This window comes from Copadichromis virginalis, linkage group LG18, assembly GCF_057382275.1.
Source record: "Copadichromis virginalis isolate Kocher_CV1m ecotype Utaka linkage group LG18, C_Virginalis_male_GT1.1, whole genome shotgun sequence".
In the NCBI taxonomy this organism is placed as follows: domain Eukaryota; kingdom Metazoa; phylum Chordata; class Actinopteri; order Cichliformes; family Cichlidae; genus Copadichromis; species Copadichromis virginalis.
In genome coordinates this window covers 22,187,778-22,215,714 of record NC_140635.1, presented here as the reverse complement: position 1 = coordinate 22,215,714, position 27,937 = coordinate 22,187,778, and the positions used below count along the sequence as shown (strand labels likewise).

The 27,937-nt window shown below is 40.7% G+C and overlaps 1 protein-coding gene across 2 annotated transcripts in view; it reads right to left on the bottom strand.

The window, feature by feature from the left end:
• ece2a (endothelin converting enzyme 2a) overlaps positions 1-27,937 on the bottom strand; it is a 103,765-nt gene that overhangs the window by 37,976 nt on the left and 37,852 nt on the right. For both annotated transcript variants that reach the window (XM_085437905.1, XM_085437904.1), the window contains exon 3: positions 12,984-13,267. In XM_085437905.1, the coding sequence (XP_085294031.1) occupies positions 12,984-13,267 (284 nt within the window). The remainder of the gene's footprint in view (positions 1-12,983; positions 13,268-27,937) is intronic.

Below are 27,937 nucleotides of genomic sequence, written 5' to 3'. Positions count from 1 at the left end.
GGCATCTTGCATGCAACCTGCGAGCAACTGGGGCAATCTGCATCCAAAAGAATCTGTCATAAAAGCAATCACAAGGATTTTTGGTGCAGCACCTATTTTGTGACTAATTTCACCTTGTGACAGCGAGCAACCACTCTACATATTTCCCTAGTGATTGGAGGTTGCCAGGGGGTCACCGACCAGCCTCTAGGCCTGTGTGTCCGAGGCCTTAGCAATATTGTTTCTATACTTTCAGCTCAACGTGTCTCAGTTATAGTTGTTTTTTATGCCTCTGTCATTAGTCATAGCAGGTACTCATAGCTCTTCTTTTGATTATGCTAACTTATCAGTTAGTTACCCTGTTTATTGCTTTTAGGTGACAGCTTTGTCAGCTGACAGTTTAACTGCTAATCGTTCTTTCAGAAAATAACTGTCAAGATTGTATTCAAGTTTAGTTAGCTACTATATTTTAAGAATATTAATATTGATGATTTTACTGTACTAGTTAGCTTATAATCTCTAGTGTTAGCCATACAATCGCTACAATACAATACAACAGCTTCTTCAACTGTAAAAAACAATTTAATGGCTCATCACGCTTTAAGCCAAGTATTTTACAAGTATTTTTACAACCTTTTGTTCATACCATGTCAGCACACCATTAAACAGGCTCCACATGGACAGGCATGGAAAACCTAAACCTGAAACAGTCTCATGAGTTTAGCCAAGTAAAAGAGAAGAAAGACTATATGTGCAAAAGGGAGCACAGGGATTGCACCTGGCTCCGGGGGTTTCCCAAGTCACAGCTGGTAAAAACCATAACGCTGGATTAACAAGAGCATCTGCAGATAGAAAGAGCGAGCACAAACCGCACAATGGGGACACGATTTGAGGTGAAATCAGGACAGAAAAAAAAGGACGTAATGAGTAAATATGTATATGTATATATATATGCTCCTAAATTAAGCAGACTGGTATTATAATGACTTGAAATGCCAGATCTTATTTTAAAAAAACACCAACATACACACACACATCTAATAAATGTAAATGACATACACTGATTATGGCAAAGAACCGATGTATTCTATACTGCGTTTATGTGATATTCTTGGTGAATTTCTGTGTGCATGGCAGGCCATCTGCTATTGTGAGTGGCCAGTGTATGTTGACCGAACACGTGCAACAAATCATCAAGAGCTGGTGAAAATCTCTAGAGAGCCAGGAGGCCCCGGCTCAGCGGTCCATCCCTTCACACATACCCACACACACACACACTGACACACACATGTGCATGCATATGTATGAAAATACATGCACACAGATATTCTGTTAATCTTTAGAGTGGCTCAAGCACACACAGAATGCAACTTAACATAAAAAATAAATAAATAAATAAATAAATAAAAAGCACATCCATATGCATTCCCTGTCTTTGATCCTGTGCTCAAATCTCTACACATGCGCAAACAGAATTGCAATCACCCACGCTCCCACTCCCTCACGTGTGCTCCACTGCTCTACTTTAAGTCTGTTAGAACTGGAGAACAGAGGGCTCATTGGGCCAAAAGACTTGATCACACATGGAGGAGGGGCAAACGTTATAGGTGTGCATCAAGAACTTGGACAAAAATGAACACACAGTAACACACAGTCATGCAAAGAACACAGCGTCCACTTTCAGTGACGCAAAAACACACAAGCAGGCAAGCATGCACATGCACAAAGCTGCAGCTTGGGATGCACGGGCACTTCTGAAATGCATATACAAACACCACGCATGTGTGCACACGTGTAAAAAAGATGGCGGAGAAAGGGACTCATGAGGGTTGTGAGACAAACACAGACATACAAGCAGTGACTTACTTAATATATACTTTAACTATCAACATTAATCCATTTTTTTAAATATACTGAGTCATGGTGAGTCGTTGATCACCACAGCTTTGAATTTTACTTCCCAAACCTTTACAGACCTGCAGAGTCCAAAATAATTAGCATCAGGTGAGAGTGAGAGCTGAAAGGACAGAAGAGAGCGATATTATGTGAGGTGAAGATGCTGCATGAAGTGAAAAGCAGTTAAAAATTCTTAGAAGCCAAGCTCAAAATTCATTAACCCCCTCTGTAGTCATAACTTATTTAAAGGTGAACACACAGGAACGATAAACCTAAGTTTAGATTCACTGTAATTTCTTATTTGTTGTGAATAAACACTCAAGATACAAGCACAACAGAAATCACATATAAAAATGACTTTGTAGGACTGATATTTACATTTATGCTAAAATCTGAGTTTCCAAAGTCAGTTCATGCACTTCATTCTGGTCTGTTTTTAAGCTTTGCCTTTCACACAAATACAGGAGGGTATACACAAAGTGTGAAAGAGACAAAGAGTAAAGTGGATTGGTGTAATCCACTTTACTCTGGCACAAAAGGTTCAAACTGAAATGAAAACATGTCGACATCGAAACACATGCACTGAAAGACGCACGCACACAATGAGCATTCAGCATTATTTATGCACATAAAACTGAGGAATAAAGCTCCTGTGTGTCTGTGTGTGTTGTATGTGCGCTCTAACACGAATGTTCCTTTGGGGTTGTTTTCCCGGCAGCCGTCCAAGCTTCCTGGTAATGGAGCTGGGGAGAACTGTCCACAGCGGGAGCCAGAAACAACCAATCAATGTCAATGAACATGTGTCTCTCTCTCTCTCTCTCTCTCTCTCTGCATTAAGCCAGCTTATGATGATGTCATGACAGCAGCCTGTCTGCCATAATGAGCACACAGCAAGGTTTTCCACCACATTAAACCAGTAGAAGAAAATTGTCTATTTGGCTAAAATATGCAGATTTTAGAAAGGAAGGTATGAAAGAAGCAACCTTAGGGTCCTCCTCAAACTCCTCAAACATCGGTTCCTACAAACTGGTGAGGTTCAGAGCAGAAATGAACACACATCATTGAAAGGAAAGGTTTACAAGATGGTAGCGAGACCTGCTATGATGTATGGTTTGGAGACGGCAGCACTGACACATAGACGGGAGGCTGAGCTGGAGGGGACAAAGCTGAAGACGCTAAGATTTTCACTGAGGGTGACAAGAATGGACAAGATTAGAAATGAGAGGGACAGCTCAGGTTGAGTGGTTAGAAAGGAAGGTTGAGTTTGGACATGGGAGGAGCAGGGACAGTTGACTCAGGATGTTGACGATGGAGCTACCAAACAGGAGGAAAACAGGAAGACCTCAGAGGTTCATGGATTTAGTGACAGAAGAAACACAGAGGACTACTGTGTTATTAGCTGTGGCGACACCTAAAGGGAGCAGCCAGAGAAGATTTTAAAGTTAATTTTAACAAGCTTTCTACACTCCATGTGACTTGCTAAGCAAGCGTGCTCGCAGTAGCTGATAGCTTAGCACTCCAAATTTTCATCTAAATGTTGTCACTTTAATCTGGAACAAAGGATTGAGATGGGCACAGTACTAATCCTCGAGCTACCATTGGTTTGATCACAAAACCAATGGTAGCTCTACCATACATACAGTCCATGAGGATAAGTATATGCGTATTCTAAAAAAAATTTGCATGACTTACTACATTGTTTTGTAAATGACACATTAGGTTACTTAACTACTTTCTGGAGCCGCCTAAGTAAAGTTTAAACTAAATATCATGTAATAAAAATGAACTTTGGCCTACAGTCCTATACATTGACCTAACAAAAAGCACTCTGAAGATCACAAACCTCCCACATAGCAGCTCACTCTCTGTGCATTATTTCCTTTTAACTGAATATTAGTGGATATTGTAATCATTAATTTTTGTTCTTTGTTCTTTTTAAACTTACTTTATGAAGTTTGTAGTGCAGTAAAAATCAGATTGCAGATGTTTGATTTTTTTTTTTAAGATAATCTTATCATCAAACATTTCCTGTAAATCAATTTATGTAATGAGGCTAATGGCAATTGTTTGCTTAGTAACTGTAATTTGATTACTATTTAACAGGTCATTTAGTTGTTTCCCATGTAGGTTCATGTTTCTTAGAACTCTCCTTCCCAGTGTACAGTGTGAACCATCAGTGCTGTCACACTGGCTAAGTGCAATGAAAAATGCAGGAATCTACTAGATTATGTAAGATTACCAAGAAGAAAAGGAGGCGTCTCCTGTCAGTTTAAGAGAGAGACTTGTAGACGGACTAAGGAGGATTAGAAACAAGCTGAAAAAAAGCAGATGAGAAGTGCTACACGTATTTATAAAATTATTAATTGCATACTAAAACAATTGGGTCTACAGATGTGAGATACACCACATCCGACTGTGTGAGATGAGCTGAATAAAGTTGTCATTAACTCTTGCCATACACCTACGCACCGCATAATGCAGCACAACAATGAAAAAGCTCTGACCATATCACTCACACTTCTTTGACTGATGGAAGAGACTGTGAAGATGCCGAGGCCAGAAAGAGCTAACAACAAATGCTCAGTTAAGACTTGTGTTGCGGTCTAGGTAATTATAACACAGTAAACCACCATACTGGATACTACATTTCTGAAATGACTGGAATTTTCCATAACACTTACTGTCATAAGCGAGGGCCCACACTAGTCTTTGAAGGACACATTTCTGTTATAACTGTTAACTTACATCTGTGACAGCTTCAATACCAGGCAGACTGAGCATGCAACACATGCACAGTATACATCGAAACATGTAGAATCGTTAGAATCGTTGTCCAAAATATATCCATTTGAAACATTTAGCATTCGTTTTTATTGTGCAAATGTTGTAATTTTTTTTAAAATGAAAGTATAAAGTACTCACTATGAAGGTGTATTAGGGCAGCATTAAGAATAAAATATATTATTGTTCATTTTGAGAATAAAGTCAAAATTTCAAAGTTTGTGGCGGAACAGCAACGTCCATGTTGGCCACTTTAAAGATGGCGAGTGAACATGGCGCCTTCCACAAACCGGTGCCTGCTCCTGCATATTCTTACGTTTATGAAAATACATCACTTTTTACACATTAATCAATGTATACTTATGAGGACAACCTTCTTTTTCCATTAAATTACCTAAAAAATTACTTATGATACCATTAACCCTTTAAGACCTACCATAGAACCAAGTCCGCCAGAGCTTATATTATATTTTTACATGCTGTAGTGCCATTTTTGGCAGCATTTCAAGTTGATATACATCAATACAACCAGTATAGCCCAAATTTTAATGTCTGCATTAAATGCATAGTAATTACATAAATTGCAAAAAAGTGCAATAAACTACAAAAAATTAGAAATTTTTTTTGTTTTTTTAACATATATTTCTAGTTAGAGAAATTTAAGAGGCTTATCCCTCAAACTGTAAATACAAAAAAGTTGCACAAAATAATTTCCCACCAAAGGAAATTTATTTTAAGTGTCTTCATAGTTTTATTTTTGAAATACACCAATTTTTATATACTGCAGGAAAAACGAAAATAAATATTATAATGCAAATTTGCAAAAAAAAAACAGCAGCATATACATCAAAATAAACTATTTCCAGCAGTGCAATTTGAGTCCTAAGCATCCCAGAAACGACACAGAAAGTCATAAAGTCAAACATAACTTTTAAAAACTCCAGTATAGGCTCATAAGGCCCTGATGGTAAAATGACGTCACTTCTGGTTTGGGCAGGACATGGCGGACATGCGATAGTTCGCGCTGATGGACGTAGGAAGTGTTACTAACAGCTGATCGGATCGGCAAAGCATGTTTCTGGAATATTATGTTTTTGTTGCTGCAAGTGCTTTTGCAGGAAACTGTGACTTAGGACAAGCTGATGGCATAAGATAAGTACAACTCCTCCGGTTTCATATGCAAAAACAATTATTGCGCTAGCTTATGTGGTTGCAGTGCTACCGGGATTTAAAAATAGTTATGCAAAACGGAGCGTGCCCGCTCCAACCGGCTATAAAGGGTTAAGTGTAAATGATTCATTTTGAACATATATAATTAGACATCAAATACAAACCTATCCATACTTAAGATGACTGGTTAAACCTGTAAACTGAAATCAACCACAAGCTAAAACACTTTGGTTAAATCTCTTGCACTATTGTGTGCAATTCTGTGCAGAATTAACAAACTCATGAATTACCAAATTTTCAGCTGCACTTGAATAAACTTCTGGACATTGCATAATCTCCGCTTCAGTGCCTTGAGCAAACAAACTGCATTTAAGACAGCTACAAAACAGATGTCTTAAAGTAAACTTGCCTCACTGATTGAAACCAAGGACTAGTCTTTACCTCTTTAAACAGGACTAAAGGTTAGCAATTAAAAGTGTTAGTCTGAGATGATATCTAATGAAAGAGTCTCCATAGCAACAGCTAGAGTGATTCACAGAGCGTGTCAGCTTGTGAAATAAATTTCACACTTCAGTGAACTGCAGCTTCTACTGTGTTTGTGTGTCACCATGATGGCAATAAAAATAAAACTCTATTGTTATTACGTGTATTGTGTCATGGCTTTATATACAGTACGTGTGTCCTACATCGGATAACTGTGTGGGAAAGTGTTGCTGACTGGGATTTCTGGTGGAACTGATTTCACAGATTTCTCCAAGGCTTAAGGCTTCTTATGCATCGTTATTTTCAATTTCACATAAAATAATTAATATTGCATGAAAAGGGCAGGTTTCAGCTTTGATTTGAGAAATTGTTTATTAATATACTAATATGCATTTTAAACTCATTTCTTTTGACATGCAGTGTTTCTTCTGTCACCTTTGACTATTCAGCTGCACAGAGAAAGAGTGATTCTCATGTCAACTAAATATTTTTGCATGTCATTTGCAGTAATGTAGTGTTTGTGCTGTTTTTTGTTACGGCCTTTGGATAATGGGCAGTTATTTTTGATAGGTTCTTTTTTTAACATCCAAACTAAACCTTGGCTTTTAATGTTCCCTTTACCTGAGGTATCTCAAACAGTGTTAAACTCCAAGATTATCTTTAATTGTGATCAGCTGACAATCCCAAATGGGCAGCATGGTGATACAGTGGTGAGCAATACAGTTCTTAGCTTGGACCTTTTCGTTGGGGTTTCCTCCCATAGTCCACAGACAAGTGTGTGAGATTAACTTGACATTAGGTACTTATGTGACCATGAAAGGTTGACGGAGTCTCCACCTTAGCCTCATGACACACGGGCAGCCTGTCAGCTAAGATAAACTGCCTATAACCCGTTACTCTGGCTGGATGAGTCGTTAGGAACATTAATGGATGGATGGCCAATTTCTAACGTGAAGAGTTGATCTCTGATTTTGGTAAAAGAGTCAAATTCTACATGTACCAGTAGAAGAGTTATATATTTTAATGTTAAAATGTAACTGGACATTCAATTACAGAATATTAATGTATTTAATCTCTCTGCAAGGCTTTCAGGTATTTTTTGACCTTCAGGGATTCTTTTTGTTGCATAAAGCTTTTTGAAACCATTTTAATGTAACCTCCACTAATCTTCTAACAGGATATGCACTGACTTAAAAACACAAAAACAAAACATAAAAACTATTTGGGACAAATTTTCCATGAAAATCCAAAGGATGTGATCTTCATGCTCACCAACATGCACTTGCAGCTAAACCTCTTCTTTGTTTTCCTTTAACGCCAACAACAATGGGCCCACTATACTCACACTGCACTTCAAAACTGACATCAAATCCCCTGGTGCAAGCTACAGTACGCTTTCATGTTTTTGGCTTATAACGTCACACAGGGTGCTGTTGCTGCCCCCACAGCCAAGTCAATTACATGAGCGTACGATCATGTCAGTTTTTACTGCCATTTTAATGATAACTGCAGAGAAGTTCAGAGATTCAGAGATCATATAGACTGAAAAGACGAGGCTTTCTGGAAAGAACTTCGAAAGAAATATATGATAGTTTTGCTTCTGGTGATGTGGAAGTTTTATCTAAGTGGCGACATCTTTTATTTACGAGAATAGCGAGTACTCATCCCTGGTATGAACAGTACAGAGCTGTTGAGATGCCACTGTTTGCATGAAACAACCAATACAGCGAGTGTAATGGACCTCTAAGCAGAACTAAATAGCACTGCTTAGAAATTGAGTGCATTAATTACTAAAAATATGAAGTCATGCACATGCTTTAAACAGGACTTTCTCAGTGTCAACACTGAGTAAGAAGCAGAATTGGCTAACCAGCTATTTACTACGATGAGTAGCTAAAAATTTATCTAAGCTGGCCAGTGAGCTAACAGCGCCAAACTTACTCCTCTCACCCCTGACTGGTCACGGCAGATGGCCACTCCTCCCTGAGCCTCCTTCTCACTGAGTTTTCTTCCTGTTAAAAAGGAGTTTTTCCTTCCTACTGTCGCCAAAGCTCTTGCCCGAAGGAGGTCCCATTTTTATTTGTATTACTGTAGGGTCTTTAAATTACAATATAAAGCACAATGAGGCAACTTTTGCTGTGATTTCGTAGATAAAATGTAAATAAAACTGAATTTAATAACTCCGTGTCGCACAGTCTTGTGTCTGGCTTATCAATGTTTGGCCAGGGCTAGGTCTCACGCAAAGTGCAAGCACACACACGACGAGGCTGATGGCTGTCCATGACCAGTTTTCTGGATGTTACACAGAAACTATTGAAATAATTAACAAAATATGCACTTTGCCTCAACTTTTGTACACTCAGCCTTGTGTTTATACGATCTGTTCTCATACTGATGAGAAATAACAGTCCACTGGTGTAAAGTGACATGATTCACCAATTTTCTCTGGTATATTTCTTTATTTTTTAACTCAACACGATTAATCTTTGGGAATCTCTTTCAAAGCAGGCTTTAGATTAAAGTGTTCTGCACTGTTCTTCCTCCCCTCCCCTCAGCTTCTCCCTCTCCTTTGCTACCTTCTTCTCATCCGTCTCACACTGGCGCACTGCTCATTAGCTTTCTGTCAGTCTTGGTTTCTGTCTCCCACTCCTTCTCTTTTTCTCCCTCTCTCAATTCCTTTCTCCTCTGCTGTCATCCACTCCCCCCACCCTCCCCACCACCAATTCTTCTTTTCTTCTGTGATTTCAACAAAAGTTTCTTCAGGGATCTCCTTCATTTTCATCACTCTCTCCTATGCTCACCATTTTCTCACCTTCCCTCTTTTCTTTCTCACCTTTCTTTCTCGCTCGCGTCTCCCTCCGTCTGTCCCCTTTTTCCGCTTTGTGAAAATGCTTTCTGTAAGAATTGAAAGTAGGCTCTGAAGCCGCCACCCACATTCCTGCTAAACACACGCTCACACATAAACAAGAATCGTGACTGTCTGTGCCCATAAAAGCCAGAGTGAGATGGCAAACGTACACTAGTGCTGAAGACAAAAACACTGCTGTGTACTTGTGATCACAGAGAAGTTCATAAAGATACATGTAAACCAACATGAAGCAGAGGGATAGCCACGAGCATGAGGCAGCTGAGAAAAATTAAAGGAGAAAGGGTGCTTGGGAACTTGAGCTTCTTATTGAAATGGCTTTTAAACAGGCGTCTTCATGAGTTCAGCTTCACTCCTCTAGAAGGGAATTCAAATCCTCCCATCTGTCCACCAATCACACTCACTGATCCTTCTTTAATACTTCCTTCTGTTAGAGGAAAACACCCAAGTCACCGTCCCTACAAACTGGGCCCACAGACAGCACTGTCTATATCCTTGTTTACTTCACAAGTCAGGGTTGTCCTCGGTTAAGCTTTAAGCATTAAAAATTGGGATAACTTGAAAAAACTGACATTTAAATACTTCTAATCTAATAACATTTCTTCTTGGTGTATCATTTAAAGCACTTCACTCACTTGTTGCTGTAACTATTAGGATGGATGATTAGGAGAAAAACTTCAAGTTCAAATGAATTCATTTAAGCACATATTGTAACTCGGGCTGCAAGTAATCACATAACACAACATGGCAAAGCTCTCGAATGTTTGGCTACTTTTGGAGTTGTTGAATTGTTTTACAGTAGAGCATCACTGATGCAAACGGCACTGTACGACAAAGCTGAGATGAAACTGACATCACAGCCGCTTTTACAAGCCGCCATTACTGGATGCTGTGCACCTCTCGAGTTTTGTAAACCCGGCCGTGCCGCGCCGTTGGAACAGAGTGGAAGACACGATTGTTCAACTGTGTTGGTTTCTACAGCTATTTTAATGATATGTCAGGGGAAAAAGCAATTTCTTTGCTTCTGGTTTTGACGCTTTCACCTTTTGTACCAGTGCAATGTGGAGGCATTGTCTGAGCAGCTGCAGCTATCGTTCAGGAGGTATAACAGCGAGCATGAAGGGTTGTGGCTGTGTGATGAGGTCACCTGCGTCCATGTTGTCTCACTTGGTTTTTTAATATTCACACCTACAGACAGTAATATAGTTCATTCTGAGTCACTCTTGAGTTTACATTTAATCTTAGATATTTGATTTATGTCCAGTAAAATAATCATAGTTTACAAAACGTAAATCTACATGACTTTAATGTCGGTCAAAATAGTTATCGTTTATTGTTGCTTAATTCAAATCAGCAGCCTACGTATGACCCTGATATTAACTGCAAATATTAATGGTAATAGTCACCGGAAAAGCTTCATACTACTTTCATTTATAAATTGTTGATTTGTGTGTAATTTTAAGGTTTTGCACAAGAAAATGCAAATGTTTCAAATCTGCATTAACATCACTTTTACTTAGTGCTCTCAAGCTGCTTCCATTAAAATGAGTCACACTCTGTGACCTTTTCCACTGTAACATTTACTGTAATTATAGGCTGTGTGTTAGACGTAAGACTCTATACACCTGTCATTTTAACATAAATAATGAATTATACCTTACTTAGCCGTTCTTCAAATGCTCAGTAAGTACATCATGAGTAATTCTTCCCCATTCAGAAATCACAAGTTTCCTACTTCAGTTAATAGTGGAGCTCTCTTGTCTTAATATGCGAAGGTCAAGCACAGCAAATGACCAAAACATTGTCATTGTCACATTGACACAGTGGCAGTTAGTGCTTAGGCGAGCAGCTGAAGGGCACTCAGCTTCTTGCCACTACGCTGATGGGCTGTGGAGTGGAAATGTAAAGTGCCACTAATTTCACTGTCAGAAAGTCATTTACAAATAAACCGTACTGCTGCTCGCCGTAAAACAGCTCTCAAACCATCATAGGTGTGTAGCGACACTAGTGGCCTGCAAAACAGGCAAAGGACAGCTCTGTAAAAACGGACAAATATACAGTTTAGACGTATTTACATTTGATTTTTTAACTTTGCCATGCATCAGCTACAAATGTCAACATTAATACTACTAATGATAATATTTTGACCTTAATTAACTTACAGAAAACATACATTGTTTCAAATTGATGATTTTTCTGAAACCATGATATTTCGAATGAATGAATGAATGAATGAATGAATGAATGAATGAATGCTGCTTCCTTGTCACAATTGATTACCACTGTGGGTAGCTCCATGTGTCTGATTTGGCAGTTTTAAACCAGGATGCCCTTCCTGACTTAACCTCAAAAGGGATTTGCGTCTCTGGTTTGAATTGCACCCATCAATAACCCATCAGCAGTAAAAGGCTGATGGGTTATTGTTTACAACTGTAAATAAATCTGTAAATTATCTGAAAAATCTGAGTATGTTGATGGTTTTCATTTACAGATCCTTGTTTTGTTCCTGTTATCATGTTTTCTAAAGTTTGAAAAAAACCTGCTGTAACTGAAAGCAAATTACCACGTGATGGTTGGACTGTACCATAAACTAGTGCTGCAGTGGTGAGTGGTAGTGAGTTCTCAGTAGGGCTGCCACAAACGATTATTTTGATAGTCGACTAGTCACCGATTATTTTTGCGATTAGTCGACTAATCAGATCATCATCCATTGGACGCAAAACTACAGCTTATTGCACCAGAAGCATCTGCTCTTATATAACTATCATTAGCTTACAGCTTTAAGTGTTTAAGGTCTGTGCTAACTAAAAATAAAGACAAGATGATAGTTTATTAAATTTTAATGAAATTTGTGGATTGTTTCGGTGAAGTTTAATAAACTCCTTGCTATCTAAAATATAACAGGACACTGGAGTATATTCTGGAGCATCTCACACTTCTGATAATCAGCTGTCTGCTTGACGTTTATTCAGCTGTGTAAAAACTATAACTTTAATCTCAGACAAACTGATTTACTCAGGAACAAATAAAATACTAAAAAAAAAAGCCAAACAATAACATTTTAAGTTATCTAAGTGACTCATATATATTTAACCTGAGTAGCGAAAGACGGCGGTGGGTTTGAAAACGATTTGCGGGGAGTCCGGTGTTCTCACGGCGCTAGTGAGCCTAGCCCCGGCTCGCTAACGAGCTAGTGGGTAACAGACGTCTCCGAAAACGTCGGAGCGCTTTTGAAAATATGTGGTGTCCTGATAAACTGAGCAGATATTTGAGGTTTACACAGCTACATTCTCGCCTGAAAATATGTTAAACGTTTATTTTGTGACCCAGAAAGAATAATAAGAGTAACATTAAAACTAACCAGCTGCCGCCATTGTTGGAAACTGCGCTGGGCCGCGCTATGAATTCTGGGACACAGCTGCTTCTTCTTCTTCTTCGGGGTTTAACGGTAGCTGACATCCTTGTACATGCAATGCTGCCATCTTCTGTTTCAGTCCGTTATTACACTCTTAAATCCTGCCACTTATTCCTGCGTCTTTTGTGATCTTACAAAGCTTCAAACGACGCGTCGACTATTAAATCAGTCGTCGACGATTTTGATAGTCGACGTAATCGTGACTAGTCGACAAATCGTGGCAGCCCTAGTTCTCAGTAGGCACCAGGTGGGAAAACAAATGTGCTTTCACAAAAACTCTCAGGTTCCCACAAACAGAAAGCAGAAACATTTTTGGTGAGTAATCCGACGTAACAAGAGAACCTCAACCCACAAAATATCGAACCTCTGGAAGGAAAAGTTTTTCAAAAATACCTCTGTGAGTGCTTGGTGAATGGAACAAGCAGTTTGAGATGAAACCTCCCAAGGCGTTTTCTCATTCACCATGATGGCATCCAGGGTGGCCTTCTCTAGTATGACATCAAAGGAGGAATCCGGGAAGGAGAGCTGACGCACGTCCATCTGATGCCATGTCATACCTGGGCAGTGACTGTACCTGGCACTCATTGTCCTGATGCACACAGATGAATAATCTATGTTGGCAATAGTATGATAGCCAGCGCTGTACATGTCACCACTCATACTGCTGTTTCCGCAACCTGTGGAAGAGCAATAAAACAAAGTGAGCCAGTGCCAAGTGAAAAGTGCAAGACACATACAAGAGATGAAAGGTCAGGAGGGGAGAGATGATGGCACGGGGGAGAAGGGAACATAAAAGGATAAGTCTGAATCCGATGTTTCAAATGACCCATATATTTTTCAAGTTGCAGTTATACAATCACATGATCACTATAGCATGATGTAATTACATAAAGCCTTCCAGGGCACCGCACAAGAGACACACACAAAGTCTCTGTTTCATCAAACTTATTTAGTATGAAACCTCACACTTCAGGGCGGTCATGTAAATGTGCGTTCAGAGGGTGCAGCTTATGCTGAAGTGATGTCAGACTCATGAGATCATCGCCAGCTACAAGGTTTCAACTTTGTCACCAAGCACCACGTGCACGAAACCAGAGCATCCAAAGAAAGAGGACAAAAGAAATGTAAGGGTAACAAGATGAAAATAATCTGCTGAATGTAGATTCTCACCTTTTTGAATCATATGACTCAAATCATGCAGTCGGAGGAGGAGCAGTGGGTGGAGATGATAGGAAAGGAGGGAAAGAAAAGAGTAGGAGGAGGACTTGTGGGGGACATACACCATGTTGATGCACATGTTCTGTTTGCTGTAAAGCTGAAGATGTGTCAAGCATGATCATATTTTCTTGCACTTTTTAAAGCACGCATGAGCATGCATCTGTATTTAAGAGTTATCCATCTGGGGAGGGAGGAAAGTGTGATAAAGTGCGGGGCTGTGATATCCAGCAGCATGTTGGCATCGACACCTCGGTTGCAAACGTGTGGCTGGCGCTTGTTATCACCTTACTGCTTCTACTAATTACCAGCCTGAAAAAACCCCATGTGTGTCTGAGTGTGTGTGCAAGTGTCTGCAGCCTCACACTAAAAACACATTTGCCATTTATTTCGGTGTGTATGTGTGCAGTACATGTGCAGATGTTGTATATTTGTAGCTGGAATTCATTTTCACACACTGACAGCCACAAACAACATGAAGACAGAAGATGTGAAACCCAAGGCAATAAAGTCAGAATTGAAATAGCAAGAATATTATACTGAATTACATTAAATCCCAGGAATGAAAGAAAATTCCTGCACCAAATAAAGTGCTAAACTCATATAAATCAGCAGTACCCAAACTATTACATCATGGCATTATTTGTTTAACGCCGAAGCAATGGGTGAAAAAATAACTACATCAGTACTGCTTCCACAGGAATTAAGTGGGTACTTGGTTAATTGTCCATCAGCCTGTGAAAGCACCGGCTGCACTCAGGTAAGTGTTAACACAATGCCAAGGATGAAAGACGTCAGCAATAAACTTGGAGTAGCAACTGTTGCTGCCCATCAATATGGGAAGGGTTATAAAGTGAGAAACACTATTCGCAAGTGGGAAACATTCAAGACAGCTGCGAGTGTTCCCAGGAGAGGACGTCCCACCAAATTCGTCCCAAGGTCAGATCGTGAAATGTTCAGAGAAACTGAGAAAACAAAAGCTACATCTCACTCCGTGGAGCTCTCAGTTAGCATGTTAACGTTTGTAACAACACAATTAGAAAAAGACTGAACAAATATGGCTTGTTTGGAAGGGTCCCGGATAGAAAGCCTCTTCTGTCTAAAAAGAACAAGACAGGTTTACAAAGTTGGGTCTGAACAAAACCACAAGATTTCTGGAACAATGACCTTTGGACCAAAGTGGAGCACAAGCATTTCAGCACAAACGCCTAAAACCAAGTGGTGGAGGGGTGACAATTTGCAGCCACTGCACCTTGAAATCATTGAGTTGTTGCCCATAAAGACCTCTGTATACCAAAGTATTCTAGAGTCTAATGTGACGCTGTCTGTCTGACAGCTGGGACAGCTCAGTCAAAACTGGGTCATGCAACAGGAGCAAATCTACAACAGAATGGCAAAAAAAGAAAATAATCAGTGTTGTCAATATAATGGCCCAGTGAAAGTCCAGAAGCTTGTTCTTGCAAGGCTTGTTCTGTTTTAGTCAGTTTTCTCAGTACTAATAATAAATTCATTCTACCAGTTGAGCTATTCTTGCTGCCTGACTATTGCCTTAGTAGCCCTGAAGTACTTGCACCCCTGATTGGAAACTACTGCCAAAGACCTGACCTGTGATCAGTGTGCATTCACAGGGAAAGACGTGAGAGTGTGTGTTCCAGATATCAGAGAGCTGGAACCATGTAGTCCCTGATGGCTCTCCCCGAGAAGTTGGCTTCAGGACGAGGGAGGAAAATATGTCAACACCGCTGGTCAGAGTCAAATAGTTGAACACTTTCTTTATGGATGACTGGAATAAGAGAGGAGGTGCCAGAGTTGAATTACGCAGCCTCAACAGGTTATTTTAGATAAGTTTAATCTCCCTTTGCCTCTGCCAAGAGCAACAGGCAACAACTTTGGAAAACAGACTACATGAAGAAAAGCAACCTGATAAAAAAACATAGCCGGAGAAGGCACAAACAAAAGTGGCTTCAACATTTGGGAAACATTACGGCTAATTTCACAATAACTATGCAGTAAAAACAAAGCCTTGCTTCATGCCCGCATTTGGTGTTTTACTGAGTAGATCAAATCACTTCTGCTCACCCTCTCAAATCCTCAAGCAAGCCAGACATTGTTTCCAAAGGGGTCTCCCCAAAGGCAAAGCCGTGTGTGCATGTTTTCTTTTTCCATGCACTTGGCTCCAAAGATGGGGTGTCACATGACGGCTCATTCCTACGGGTTGTCACGACATTTATAGTTACCAGGCTGTCATCAAAGACACTACTTTCTTTTTGGGTCCGTGACATCAGCCGGTACCCCCTGCAACCTCCGACCTTTACACAAACACACAGACTCTTCGATCTGCCTGCAGACACACAGCCAAAGAAGAGAAATCTGACTGGATTACTGCCACTTTATTATATTCCGTGTGTAGGGAGGCTGTAAATAAACCATTTAAAGTTACGGGCTTGAACTAGAGTTCAGGCTGTTGGTTCTCATATTAATAAATGCAAATATTAAAAGAACACATTGCAGAACTTTATTTCACAAAACATCTCAAGTCCTTCTTACTGCAGAATCATTCATTAAAAAAAAAGTATGATGGCTCTCTTGATGTGGGTGGCAAGCCTGAAAATGTTAAGAAATAGTAGATTAGGATGTTGGTGCGGTTAGCGATTGCATGTACTATGTGTGTTTATGTGACAAAGGTTCATTTAGGACATCAGGCCAGTTTAGGTCAGTCTGCAGCCTGAAGTCTGTTTTTCCTCTGGCTGGAAGCGAGGCAGCTAAAACCTCCTGATAGCCAGAGAGTACATCCTAACTGGATTATTCAGAGTGGCGGGCTGGGAGACTAAAGTTAGAGGTGTCATTTCACCTCCTCCTGTGTGTGCATGTGTGTGATGGAAAATCTGAGTCCTCCCGCACTTAAAATGTTTCATGCCATTCCATCCAAAATACAAAAACAAACAGTGGCGTACAACAGTCATCTGTTTGCAACATATATAAACAGTTTGTTGCTTCAAGTGCATCCACTGTTTGCTTTTCTGCATCCATTTATAAACTGTAATCCAACACAAACAAGTTTGTGTGTGTGGTTTTTTTTTTAAATAAGACAGGAAGTAAACGAGCTGCCAGCACTGAGAGAAATGTTGCCCAAACATGGAGGTGGTTCCTTCTATCAGACAACAATGGTATCAGGTCACCTGTTTGACTTCACAAAGCCTTTGATATTCAATAAACAACATAACACGCGACTTGGACAGCTGTGGAGATACACCACAGGAAAGGAAACCTCAGAGGTAATCCACTGGAATAACACTGAATTCCTCTGCTTGTACACAGTTGGCTTTCCAAAAATGAAAAAAGTGCCAGGAATAACATTTCTGAACCAGACTACAAGCATGATTAACACCTGGCAACAGTTCTGTTATTTTCCACAGGTTTCTACACAGGTGTGCACCTCATTTATCGCAAACCTGCACATAATGCTGTTACAGCAGAACGTGCACTGGTAAATCTAAACCTTGTTGATTACAAAAAGTCTCAAAAGAATTTTTTCCCAATGCAAATGCTGCAACAACATGGATTCAGACTCAAATTTAGAGCCTGTTTTAAAACAAAAATATATGGCTCTTTTATAATATATATATGTAATGTATATGTAACTTGTTTACAGGCAGTTGGGTATTTGACCTTTGAGCTTTAAGATTACTGCCATCCACAAAAACAGCATCTCTCCAGAGTCCATCTATGGTAAGGAGGGGTGGTGGGTGGGGAACCCCTGCAAGCGAGCCAGTGGTGTGAAATATCAAAGCTGCTATCTCTGAGGTGAGCCGAGCACAGCAGTGGAAACTCCATGATGTCAGAGGCATGCATACTATTCATTCATATCCCAGATTGGTTTGGACACATTAAGGCGACCGTGGCCAGTGCTGATAGAAGGTGATGTTCGCATGCGCTCGAGCAACAACACCGAGCTCCGCCGCCCCCGCATGCCCAGGCTGTGGGCTAGCCTGAGGTAAACTGAAACCACGGTGACACTTCACAAAGCTCAGCTGCAACTCAAAAGCAACATGTTATACGTTAGCCTAGTTTAATGAAACTCGAGAAATGGAAGCAGAGAAGAACTTTCCCTTAGGTAGTCAACTGTAAATTTAACAATTGTGTGCATAATTGGTGATTAACTTTCACTGAGCGGTCGCATCGGGTCACGAGAAGCCGGCACGTGTGTGTGGGTTTCTGTGTGCACTGAAACACTAATGAACTTGGACAGTCACATGGGACCTTGTTTTAACCAATTATCTCTTGTTATCTTCCCTATAGCCCAAGTTAGCACCTACTCTTATCTCTTCACTGATGCATGACTGCTTAGGCCAATATGATGAAGCATTTTTACACAAACTCAAACACAAATATGTGGAGAGATTAATCTTTTATTTCTGTAGCTTTTATAGAGTTTTTAGGTAGCTGCAGATGACACAAGACCAAAGATTTTTTAGTGCCCTTAAGACAGCTTCAACAGCTTTCTAAAATATAATGTCTACAAGTCCTTCAAAAAGTTAAAAGTATATATTCTAAGAGTAGTAGTATTAAAGATAAAAGTGTGAAGTGCATAAAGTTTTATAGAGGCTGGTCTGTCCTGTGTACTGTAGTGTGCTTGGTGCAAAGATCCAGTGTGGGGGCTCCCTTAAATCTACAGTTCCTGACAGAGGAGTGCAAAGAGAGGTGGTGCCCAGAAAGACTTGGGTTGTATTTCAGTTATCTTCTGTGCTAACCACAACCCTGGGAGTGACTGGTATTATTTGTGGGTAAGTAGTGAGATCTGTGGTCAAATCTCTGCATCCTCTCGAGTGAAAAACACCTCTTTCCTCAAATCTCCAATAGATCAGGGATTTCCCTGCCACCTGACAGATTTATACAGCACCTAAATGTTTTTGTGAAACTACCCTAAAGGCTCTCTATTAGGGTTGGGCAATTAGACGAATATATCAACTATCGCCGAAAGGCTAAGCCCATGGGCGATCGTTTTTGCAAGGGCGATTTATTTATTTATTTGCTCATGAGTAAGATTGCTAATAACGATGGTGCTAATAGAAACACTCAACAGAAAATAATAATAATAATAGCGCTGTTTTAACAGCACCCTCTTTCATCTGCGAGCAAAGGCACCCTCCTCAGAGTGCGCCCAAATGCTTGTTGATGGAGCTGCAGAAGCTGGTGATAGCCTAGCATACTCAGCCAGATGGTGGACACGTACATGCTCATGCAAGTTAGTCGTGTTTGAGTACTTTGCTCGCACTATACGTCTACACAAGCGGCACACCACTTTGGTTACATCCTTTGGTTTACCTCTTTCATCTAGTTTAAAGCCAAAGAAATCCCAAATTGGCGACTTCATTGTTTTTTTTTTAGTGCTGTCAGCGTTAATGCGCCGTCATCACGACTAACGCGATTAACAATTAACCCATCTGAAGCGCAGACTGACTCAAAATCCCTGAAATGGCTCGGTCAATGCATTTCGGGCAGTTTGTACCAAGTTTGTTCATTCTGCGCTCCAGATGGATTGAGCGTGGTAAAAATTGTAATCGCATTAATTGTGATGACCGCGTTAACGCTGACAGCCCTAATTTTTTTTTTTTGGGGGGGGGGGGGGGGGGGGGGGGGGAGTAGTTCGTTCATGTTTGGACTTCTTCTGTGTTGTAAACGTGCAAATCAGTCTGTGCATGATTACATTGCTCTGCCCATCAAAAAGTCTGCGCATGCACGCACATATCGTCCATTGTTGATTATTGGCTGTACAAATAATACTGAATTGAACTGAACTGAATGAATATATCTATTTTTACAGAAGAAATGAAACACATAAAAACACAGTTATGGTCTCTTTAGCCAATTTCTTCTTTCATAATATCTGTCCAGGACTACAGTTATTATACGCACCTTCCTTACCAATCTAGCTAGCTTATAACTTGGTACTCTACCTTCTTATTTAGATACGATCACTTCAGGCTTCAAAACACCAAGATGGTACCAGTCCAAATGTCAAAATCAAGGCACAAAAATGTAGCCCACAAAATAGGTGATGTCATGATGGATGTGGCTGTAAAGTCGTCCATCTACTAACCATGAAGGTTGGTGGCTTGATTCCATGGGCAAGATGCTGAAACACAAATTTCTCCAGCTCTGTCGATCAGTTTGAGTTTGAGTGTGTGTGATAGTTGGAAAGCGCTTAAAGGCATAGAATAAAGTGCTGTATGTGTGAATGGGTGAATGTGCCCTGCAGTTAAAATGTGCTTTGTGTGCTCAGGATCTCAGTGCAGCATTTGATACAGTTGACCACAACATATTACTCAAACGACTGGAGAACTGGACAGGTCTTTCAGGAACTGTACTAAACTGGTTCAAAACATACGTAGAAAACAGGAAATACTTTGTATCAATAGGTAACTTCACATCTGAGCAGACAAGTATCACATGTGGAGTTCCCCAAGGTTCCATCTTGGGACCCCTTCTGTTTAACATCTACATGCTCCCACTGGCACAGATTATAAACAACAACAAAATAAACTATCACAGCTATGCAGATGACACACAAATATATATCACAATGTCACCAGGAGACCGAGGCCCTGTACAGGCTCTTGGTAAATGCATTGAGGAAATCAATGACTGGTTGTGCCACAATTTTCTCCAGCTAAACAAAAACAAAACTGAGGTAATAGTCTTTGGTGCCAAAGAAAAACGATTACAGGTCACCAGAGAACTTCAATCTATACATCTAAAAACCACAAACCAGGCGAGAAATTTGGGTGTAGTGATGGATGCAGACCTAAACTTAGAAAAACACATTAAGACAATAACAAAGTCAGCTTACTATCACCTCAAGAATATATCAAGGATAAAAGATCTGATGTCTCAACAGGACCTGGAAAAACTAGTCCATGCATTCATCTTTAGTAGGCTTGATTACTGTAACAGCATCTTTACAGGTCTACCTAAAAAATCAGTCAGACAACTACAGCTCATTCAGAACTCTGCTGCTCGAGTCCTCACTAAGACCAAAAAAGTGGACCACATCAGTCCAGCTCTGAGGTCTTTACACTGGCTGCCTGTCCGTCAGAGGATAGACTTTAAAGTTCTGATGCTGGCCTATAAAGCTCTGAATGGTTTAGGACCAAAATACATCAATGACCTCCTGACCCAGTATGAACCATCCAGATCCCTCAGGTCATCTGGATCCGGTCTTTTATCAGTTCCCAGAGTCAGAACCAGACACGGAGATGCTGCATTCAGCTTTTATGCTCCTTATATCTGGAACAAACTCCCAGAAAGCCTCAGATCAGCTGAAACACTCAGTTTATTTAAATCCAGGTTGAAGACTCACCTGTTCTCAGCTGCATTTGAATAAAGCACCAAATCCACACTTTAAGCTTAAATTTCAAAACTTACATTTAACTACTGATTTTATCTACTGTTCTGATTTTATCTGTTTTGATTTTATATACTGTTGTTTGTTTGTTTGTTTGTTTGTTAATTAGTTAGTTAGTTTATTTGCTTGTTTTAATCAATTTTAAATCATGCTTTTTATTTGTTCTTGTTTCTAATGTCTCTGTAAAGCACTTTGAATCACCTTGTTGTTGAATTGTGCTATACAAAAATAAACTTGCCTTGCCTCAGTTAGAGCACAAAAGCGGCCTCACTGAGCACCGGTCCATTTATATTTTACTGACAGGTAAGAGGACAGTTGCCAACAGCATCAGATTGTTAAAGCATGTTCAGCTGCAATTCGAGACAGTATGAGACTGGAGAAGATTAACAGCGGAAACAGGTGAAATAAAGGTGGACAGAATTTCAGCCAACAATAGATGAGGACACTGGGGACATGTGGAGTAATAAAATTAAAGGATAGGCAGCGATAAAAGAGACGTCTGAAAAACAGGTCACAATAAAAAGGAAAACATGAAAGAGCAACAGAACAGAAACGTGGCAGGAAAAAGGGAAGAAGAGGGGGTTGAGAAAATGGATAAAGCAAGATGTTAAAGAAAGTGTGAGATGAAGGCGGGAGGATGAGCAAAGGAGAGAAAACAACAACTGGGTGAACTAACCAGGCTCGTCTCAGTATGTCAAACTAAGTACAAACCCAGTGTTCTTACGATCACACAGCCAAATAAGTCATCAGGTGGAAATCTGAAAACAGTTGTGTGGTTCAGCGTGTGTGTGTTGCATTTGGCATCTCTGACACCATCTCTGCAGCAACCCCAGATTTAGATATTCTTCACTGAAATTACTTTTTTTCCAAGCAGTTTCAGATGCTTCAGAAAAGTTGCATCAGCAGCCAGATAAAATTCTCTCAAAAGCTCGGCTCTTCCGGCAAGTTCTCCTCACGAGTGTCTTCTTCGCTCCACTCACAAAAGCAACTTCAGTTATGTAACCGGGCATACAAGATAATTAGCGACTGAATAATTAAGTGTGTGCCCGTGATAGTGTGACTGTTTGATGGAGTGTGAGTGCGCGTGTGTGCATGGCTGCATGTGTCTATGTGCCTGTGTGTATGAGTGATGGAGGACTTTTGGAAGGACTCCACTGTATGAATCTGCCTCTCTGTTGTGGCATGTCGCCTAAAGCTTCTATCTGATCCAAAACCACCAACAGGCACCAGAAAGGGGAGCTTAGTAAATGGCAACAAGAGGAGGGAGAGCCATCTTTTCTCGCTTCATTTCGCCAGAACTAACAGTTATCGATAGCCGCCCACCTCCATCTTTATATTACTATTTATGCCTTATTGCCAGAATTCATACAATACCAAGAGTCAAGCATTTTCAACAAGCACTTTTAAATTATTATTTTTTTAAACTGGAGGTGCGAGTGCTTTACACTCCAAACCCTGCGCAAGAAAAACACTCATTGGTGGAAGCTGCAGCTCTACTGGCTACATTTAAAAATCCTCTCCGTGCTTAACGGGGTCACATAAGAGCCAAAAAACCAACTGTGCTGGTGAAAGTTTGGAGATCAAGAACAATGGAGAGAGCACTAACAGTAAAGGGTGGGCAGCTGTCAGACAAAGTGGGCGAGAAGACGGCACTAGGGGAGACTAAAAGTGGGAGTAAAAGAGTGAGACAGAGAGACGATGTGAGCCCAAATCATGCAATGTGATCTCCCCTCGCTGTGTAACTCAAGAGCCAGCGGGGGGGTGGGGGGGCAAACACACAGGATGAGTCAGGTGTATCACTGCAGATCAGCTGACAACAATGACAACAACTACAGCCGATCCTTCCTCAACATAATAAACGATGGCACAATTAAGCTAGTAGATCAATAACTACGATGACAATTTACTATTCATGCGGCGGGTCTATTGTGTCCACTTCTCTCTGACTACCAGTTTTCATCCCACTGAAGTGGCTGCAAAATAAAGTAATGAAAAAAGAAACTTTCATAAGATCCATCAACAGCCCACATACTGCAGCATATCACAGCACGCTCTTCATCACATCATGGCATCCTCTGTCACAAACACAGCTGCGTGACAAATTCAGATCTCTGGATGTCCTCTGAAGGGAAAGGACGTGTCTCATCACATCTCCAATAGATCCGGGTCTTTCCTACCATGGATGGCATCGATGCAGCACCCAATATTTTTTGCGGACCCACGCTGTGGGTTTTCTATTGCTCTGGGGAGAAAAGACACTGCAGTGATTTTGATATGAGTGGTAGAAAAGTAACCTTAATGTGGCCACATTTCCTGTCTGTTTAAGTCTTTCAGGGTTATTGCCACCTTAAGCACTGAGTTAGCCTGGTTCAAGAGAACTGTTTTGCTGCCATGGGGAATCATAGCAACTCCCAATGTCTTTGCAACAGAATTGAAGCAGGTATAAAACAAAACAGAAACAAATTATGAAATAAAACACTCAAAACAACAGCACTGAAAAGTCTGTCGGAGGAAATATGAGAGGAACAAGAAGGAGAGAGAAATAAGATTTCCGCAGTGACTCAATCAGCTGGATAGTAGCTACAAACAAAGACATTCGAGCCAACAGAACTGTAATAAGGAGCTGCTGTAGCTGTCATGTCAATATGGACAAAAATCTCTGAGGATAAATAATTCAGGCCATTCTGGAGGCAAACCAGGGTCCAATCAGGTACTAGCAATGATAAAGACTGATGTGAGTTTGCATTGCTGTTCTCTGGGTAATCCAGCTTCATCCTACTGTCCAAAGATAATGCACTTGGTGGGATTAGGTTAATTGTGAATATAAAATACTACTAGCCCTGTGACAGGCTGGTAACCTGTCCAGGGTGTACCCCCGCCTCTTGCCTTATGCCAGCTGGGATAGGCTCCAGCCCCCTTGTGACTGTGAATTGGATGAACAGAGGAGAATGGATGGATGAATTGAATTACCTAATTAACAAATATAATTTCATTACCATTTTTGTATATTTTGTATAGATTTTTTCTAAATCATACAACCAAATACTAGACTTTTTTTTTTTTTTTTTTAAACACAGGTGACTATCTGGTTTGTTTTTACTAAGTATTCAAGCAAGACGGTTTTATGTGCACCTAAATTGCAGTTGCACATATATCAATATTTATTTTTCCATCAGGCTACACTAGAGCCTCAGCCTGTGTGTGTCCCCAGCTGTGCTGCTTGAGTGGCAGTGTTTTAATCTGTCAGTCAGTGGCGTTGCAGCAGACTGGAAGGTCGTGATTCAGCAAGAAATTGAGGGTGTGCATGTGTGTGTGTGGGATCAAGTTTGCAGGACTCAATTTTTTCATCCTCTTTAATCTGAGATTAGTCCAGCTCACCTGTACTGTGACCTACAGCACACACTTATAAAATAGGGAAGTACAGCAGAGAGAACACAGACACAAGATAAACGTTTCAATGACATTTTGAAAAAAAAAAATCTTATTTAAATGAGGCCAAAACCAGTGAAGTTGGTAAATAGTCTGGCACATGCTGTGAACAGGAAACACAAAGATAACAAATACACACACAGACATGCGCGCAGACATTATGTGTGAGGGGAAAGAAAAGGTAACAGCAGTGTAGGCTTTTTCAATTAGCCACCTACCAAGGCCGCGTCTGTGAGAAAATGAAACGGCAAAAAAGCACAGGTATTCACAGGTTTAAACACACAGGCATGTATGCACACACGCACACCACTGCAAAAACCATTGTCACACAAAACTGCACTTACACATACTCATACTGGCCGAAACTTGACTTGACTGGTTAATTATCTGCCCGGTTGGCACGCAAGTTTGTCAGTTCAAGGTGCCTGCGTCTATATGTAAATGGCTCTCTTGCTTGACCTTGGTGCGATTATGCAGTATGGATCAGGTTTCAGTCCACCGTGGGAGCTTTATGGCTGACCAAGCATATTGATTGCTGCAGGAGGAAATAGCATGTCTCCCTGCAGTGTCACAGTGTCACAGCCTGATCTGAATATGAGATTCAAGTCAAAGGCCCTTCTAGAAATCTCTAAATCATTCAGCTCTAAGTTGATGATTGCACTGATATATGGTTGACATATCTGCAGAGTTGGGCTTCCAGGGAGCCTCCTAAGCAGCTGAGCTCAAGATGAGGCTCCAGAAAAGTAACGTAGCTAGTAACGTAACTCTTCCAGCTTATGATCCATCACAGGGTGCAATTCACAGGTTATAGTACGTGCAAAGACAAGTGTGACCCGGACCGTCTGCACAATACCGGTGAAGACTTATTAGGTGACCACTGTGTGCAAGTTTAATGAAATTCTGAATAATACTTTCAACTCAGTTTTATTTATACACCAAATAACTACAACAGTTATATAACGGCACTTTATACTGTAAGGTGAAGACCCTACAGTGTAAGAGAAATTCCCAATGATCAGATGATCCCATATGAGGAAGCACTAGGTGTCGATGGGAAAGAAAAACCTCTTAAAAGAATGAAACCTTCAGCAGAACCGGGATCAGGGCGGGGCAGCTACGTGCCTAGACTGGGTGGATTATTAATGCAAAGCTGAAAACAAACCCAAAGAAAACTTCACTGATTACTGAAATTAGAACCGTAATGTGTTACGACAGTGTGTTACACCCAACTGGTCCTAAGTGTATCAGGAACACTGGATGTCTACTTAAAAAGGCAAATTCAAACCAGTATTCTTAGCCTTATTCTCAGCCTTGGTATTACAGTGGTGACGCCGTAAAGAAAAAACATGACACGGCATTAAAAACACTTTTTGGTTCGTAAAGAATGTCTTTGTTTAGCATCAGTTCCATCCTTTCAAATCTCTAGGCTGCATTTAGCATTACCCAGAATGGTTACTGCAGTGTGTTCTGGTATGATAGTGTGGTTCGCAGACACCAATGAGCAGCTGACAGCAATGAAGTTGCTAATGAAGAATGAGTCAGCCTCTGAGACAGGTTGGTGGATGAAGATGGTAATTAATACTGGATGCTTCGTCCCCTCCTCTGGTCTGCTGCTACATGCAATATGCCAATGCGTCATTGCTACTCTCCATCACTCTCTGACAGACACACGCGCACACACACCGATTCATCAAATCTTCCAGCTGCTTGGCTGATACTTCATGAGGAAACTGTTATTTATCATTTTGCGATTCAGATCTGTCCATATTTATTTAACTCAAGCTCTGAATATTAGAAGATGGGTGAAACAAGACAGTGCTACAAGTGGCTACGATAAACATGAATTGGACTGTACAACATGATACACACACAAACGCGTACAAAAACAACACAACACACAGGATAATCTGTTCTCACTGAATCATGACCACTTCCTGTTTGGCAGATACTGAGTGTTCTTCGTCCATGAGAAAAGTAAGAACTTGAAGTGGAGGAGGTGAGAACGAGGACACGATGAGAAGTCCGACTTTGTTTGAAACAATATCAATTTCACTGGTATCTCCCGACTGGAGAGCGCATTACGATACATAGCGCACAGGACAAATGACAGAAAATCTCCCTGAAGAAATATCTGTGACCTTTTACTAAAACTGCTCATGACAGGCCAACGTTGTGATGTCACTAACTTAGCCTTGAGGAAATACTTATATGGGCATGGGGAACAGGAACTCCAAGAGGAGCTGTGAGTGTCACAGATAGCTGGACGGCTGCTGAACAGCTCTTTCCAGGCTGCAGTGGATCGAGAGATAGTTATGAATGACATTCATTTTAGTGGAAATGAGAGAGTGAGGGATATGAATGGCTGGGGGTATGAATGAGGATAAGAGCGGAGGAATTTAGTGGGTGGGGTAGAGATTGAAAGGGAAGAGATGTAGAAGAGGAGCAGGCTTAGATAGAAAAGTGTGAAAAGGCGTAATTGACAAGTGCAAGGATAAAAAGAGGAGAGAGCAGGGGATGGAAGCGAGAGGGTGGTATGACGTATTCTGGAGTCTTTCTCCAACTCTCTCTTCTCCCCTTGGTTTTCTCTATTAGGCATCTCTGCTGCAGCGTTGACTCCAACTGCATACTTGATGAGAAAGCCAGCACAGGTCCCAAGTCTCAACACACACATGCTCTGTTTGACAAGGCAGTGCCAGACTAAGCGCTGAATCTGGCACCAGTCTTGAACTGCTACCAATGACACACACACACTCTGTCTGCCACACACAAACACACAGCAGAGAGTAGGTTACAAGAGAGTTTCAATGTTTTCAACACTGATGCTGTGCTGACGGATGGGCTGACGCCAAAACTACAAAAAATAACTGATATGAAATCATGAAGTACAAGAAATACAGTAAAAAAATGTTAAACAGCACATAAATAAATATATCCATCCATCTTCCACTTATCCAATTCATTGTGGGGGCTTAATCCTATCCTGGCTGTCATAGAGTAAAAAGTGTGGTACATGCTGGACAGGTTGCCAACCTGTTGCAGGGCTAACACTGAGAAACAGAGGCCTACGCCTACAGCCAATCAGGAATCACCAATGAAACTAAGACACCAGTAACGCAGGCCTAAAGAGTTGTTGGCAGCCATGTGGAAAACACCAGTCATCTCCAACTGGTTGTGAGTGGTTGCTGGCAGTCTGTAGCGTGAAATTGGTCACAAAGACGATTGCGATTGTGCATTGTGCTTTGGTAGCTAGCAGACTGTCACGGTAATCTATAGTTTGTATGAATTATTTGTCTAGCAG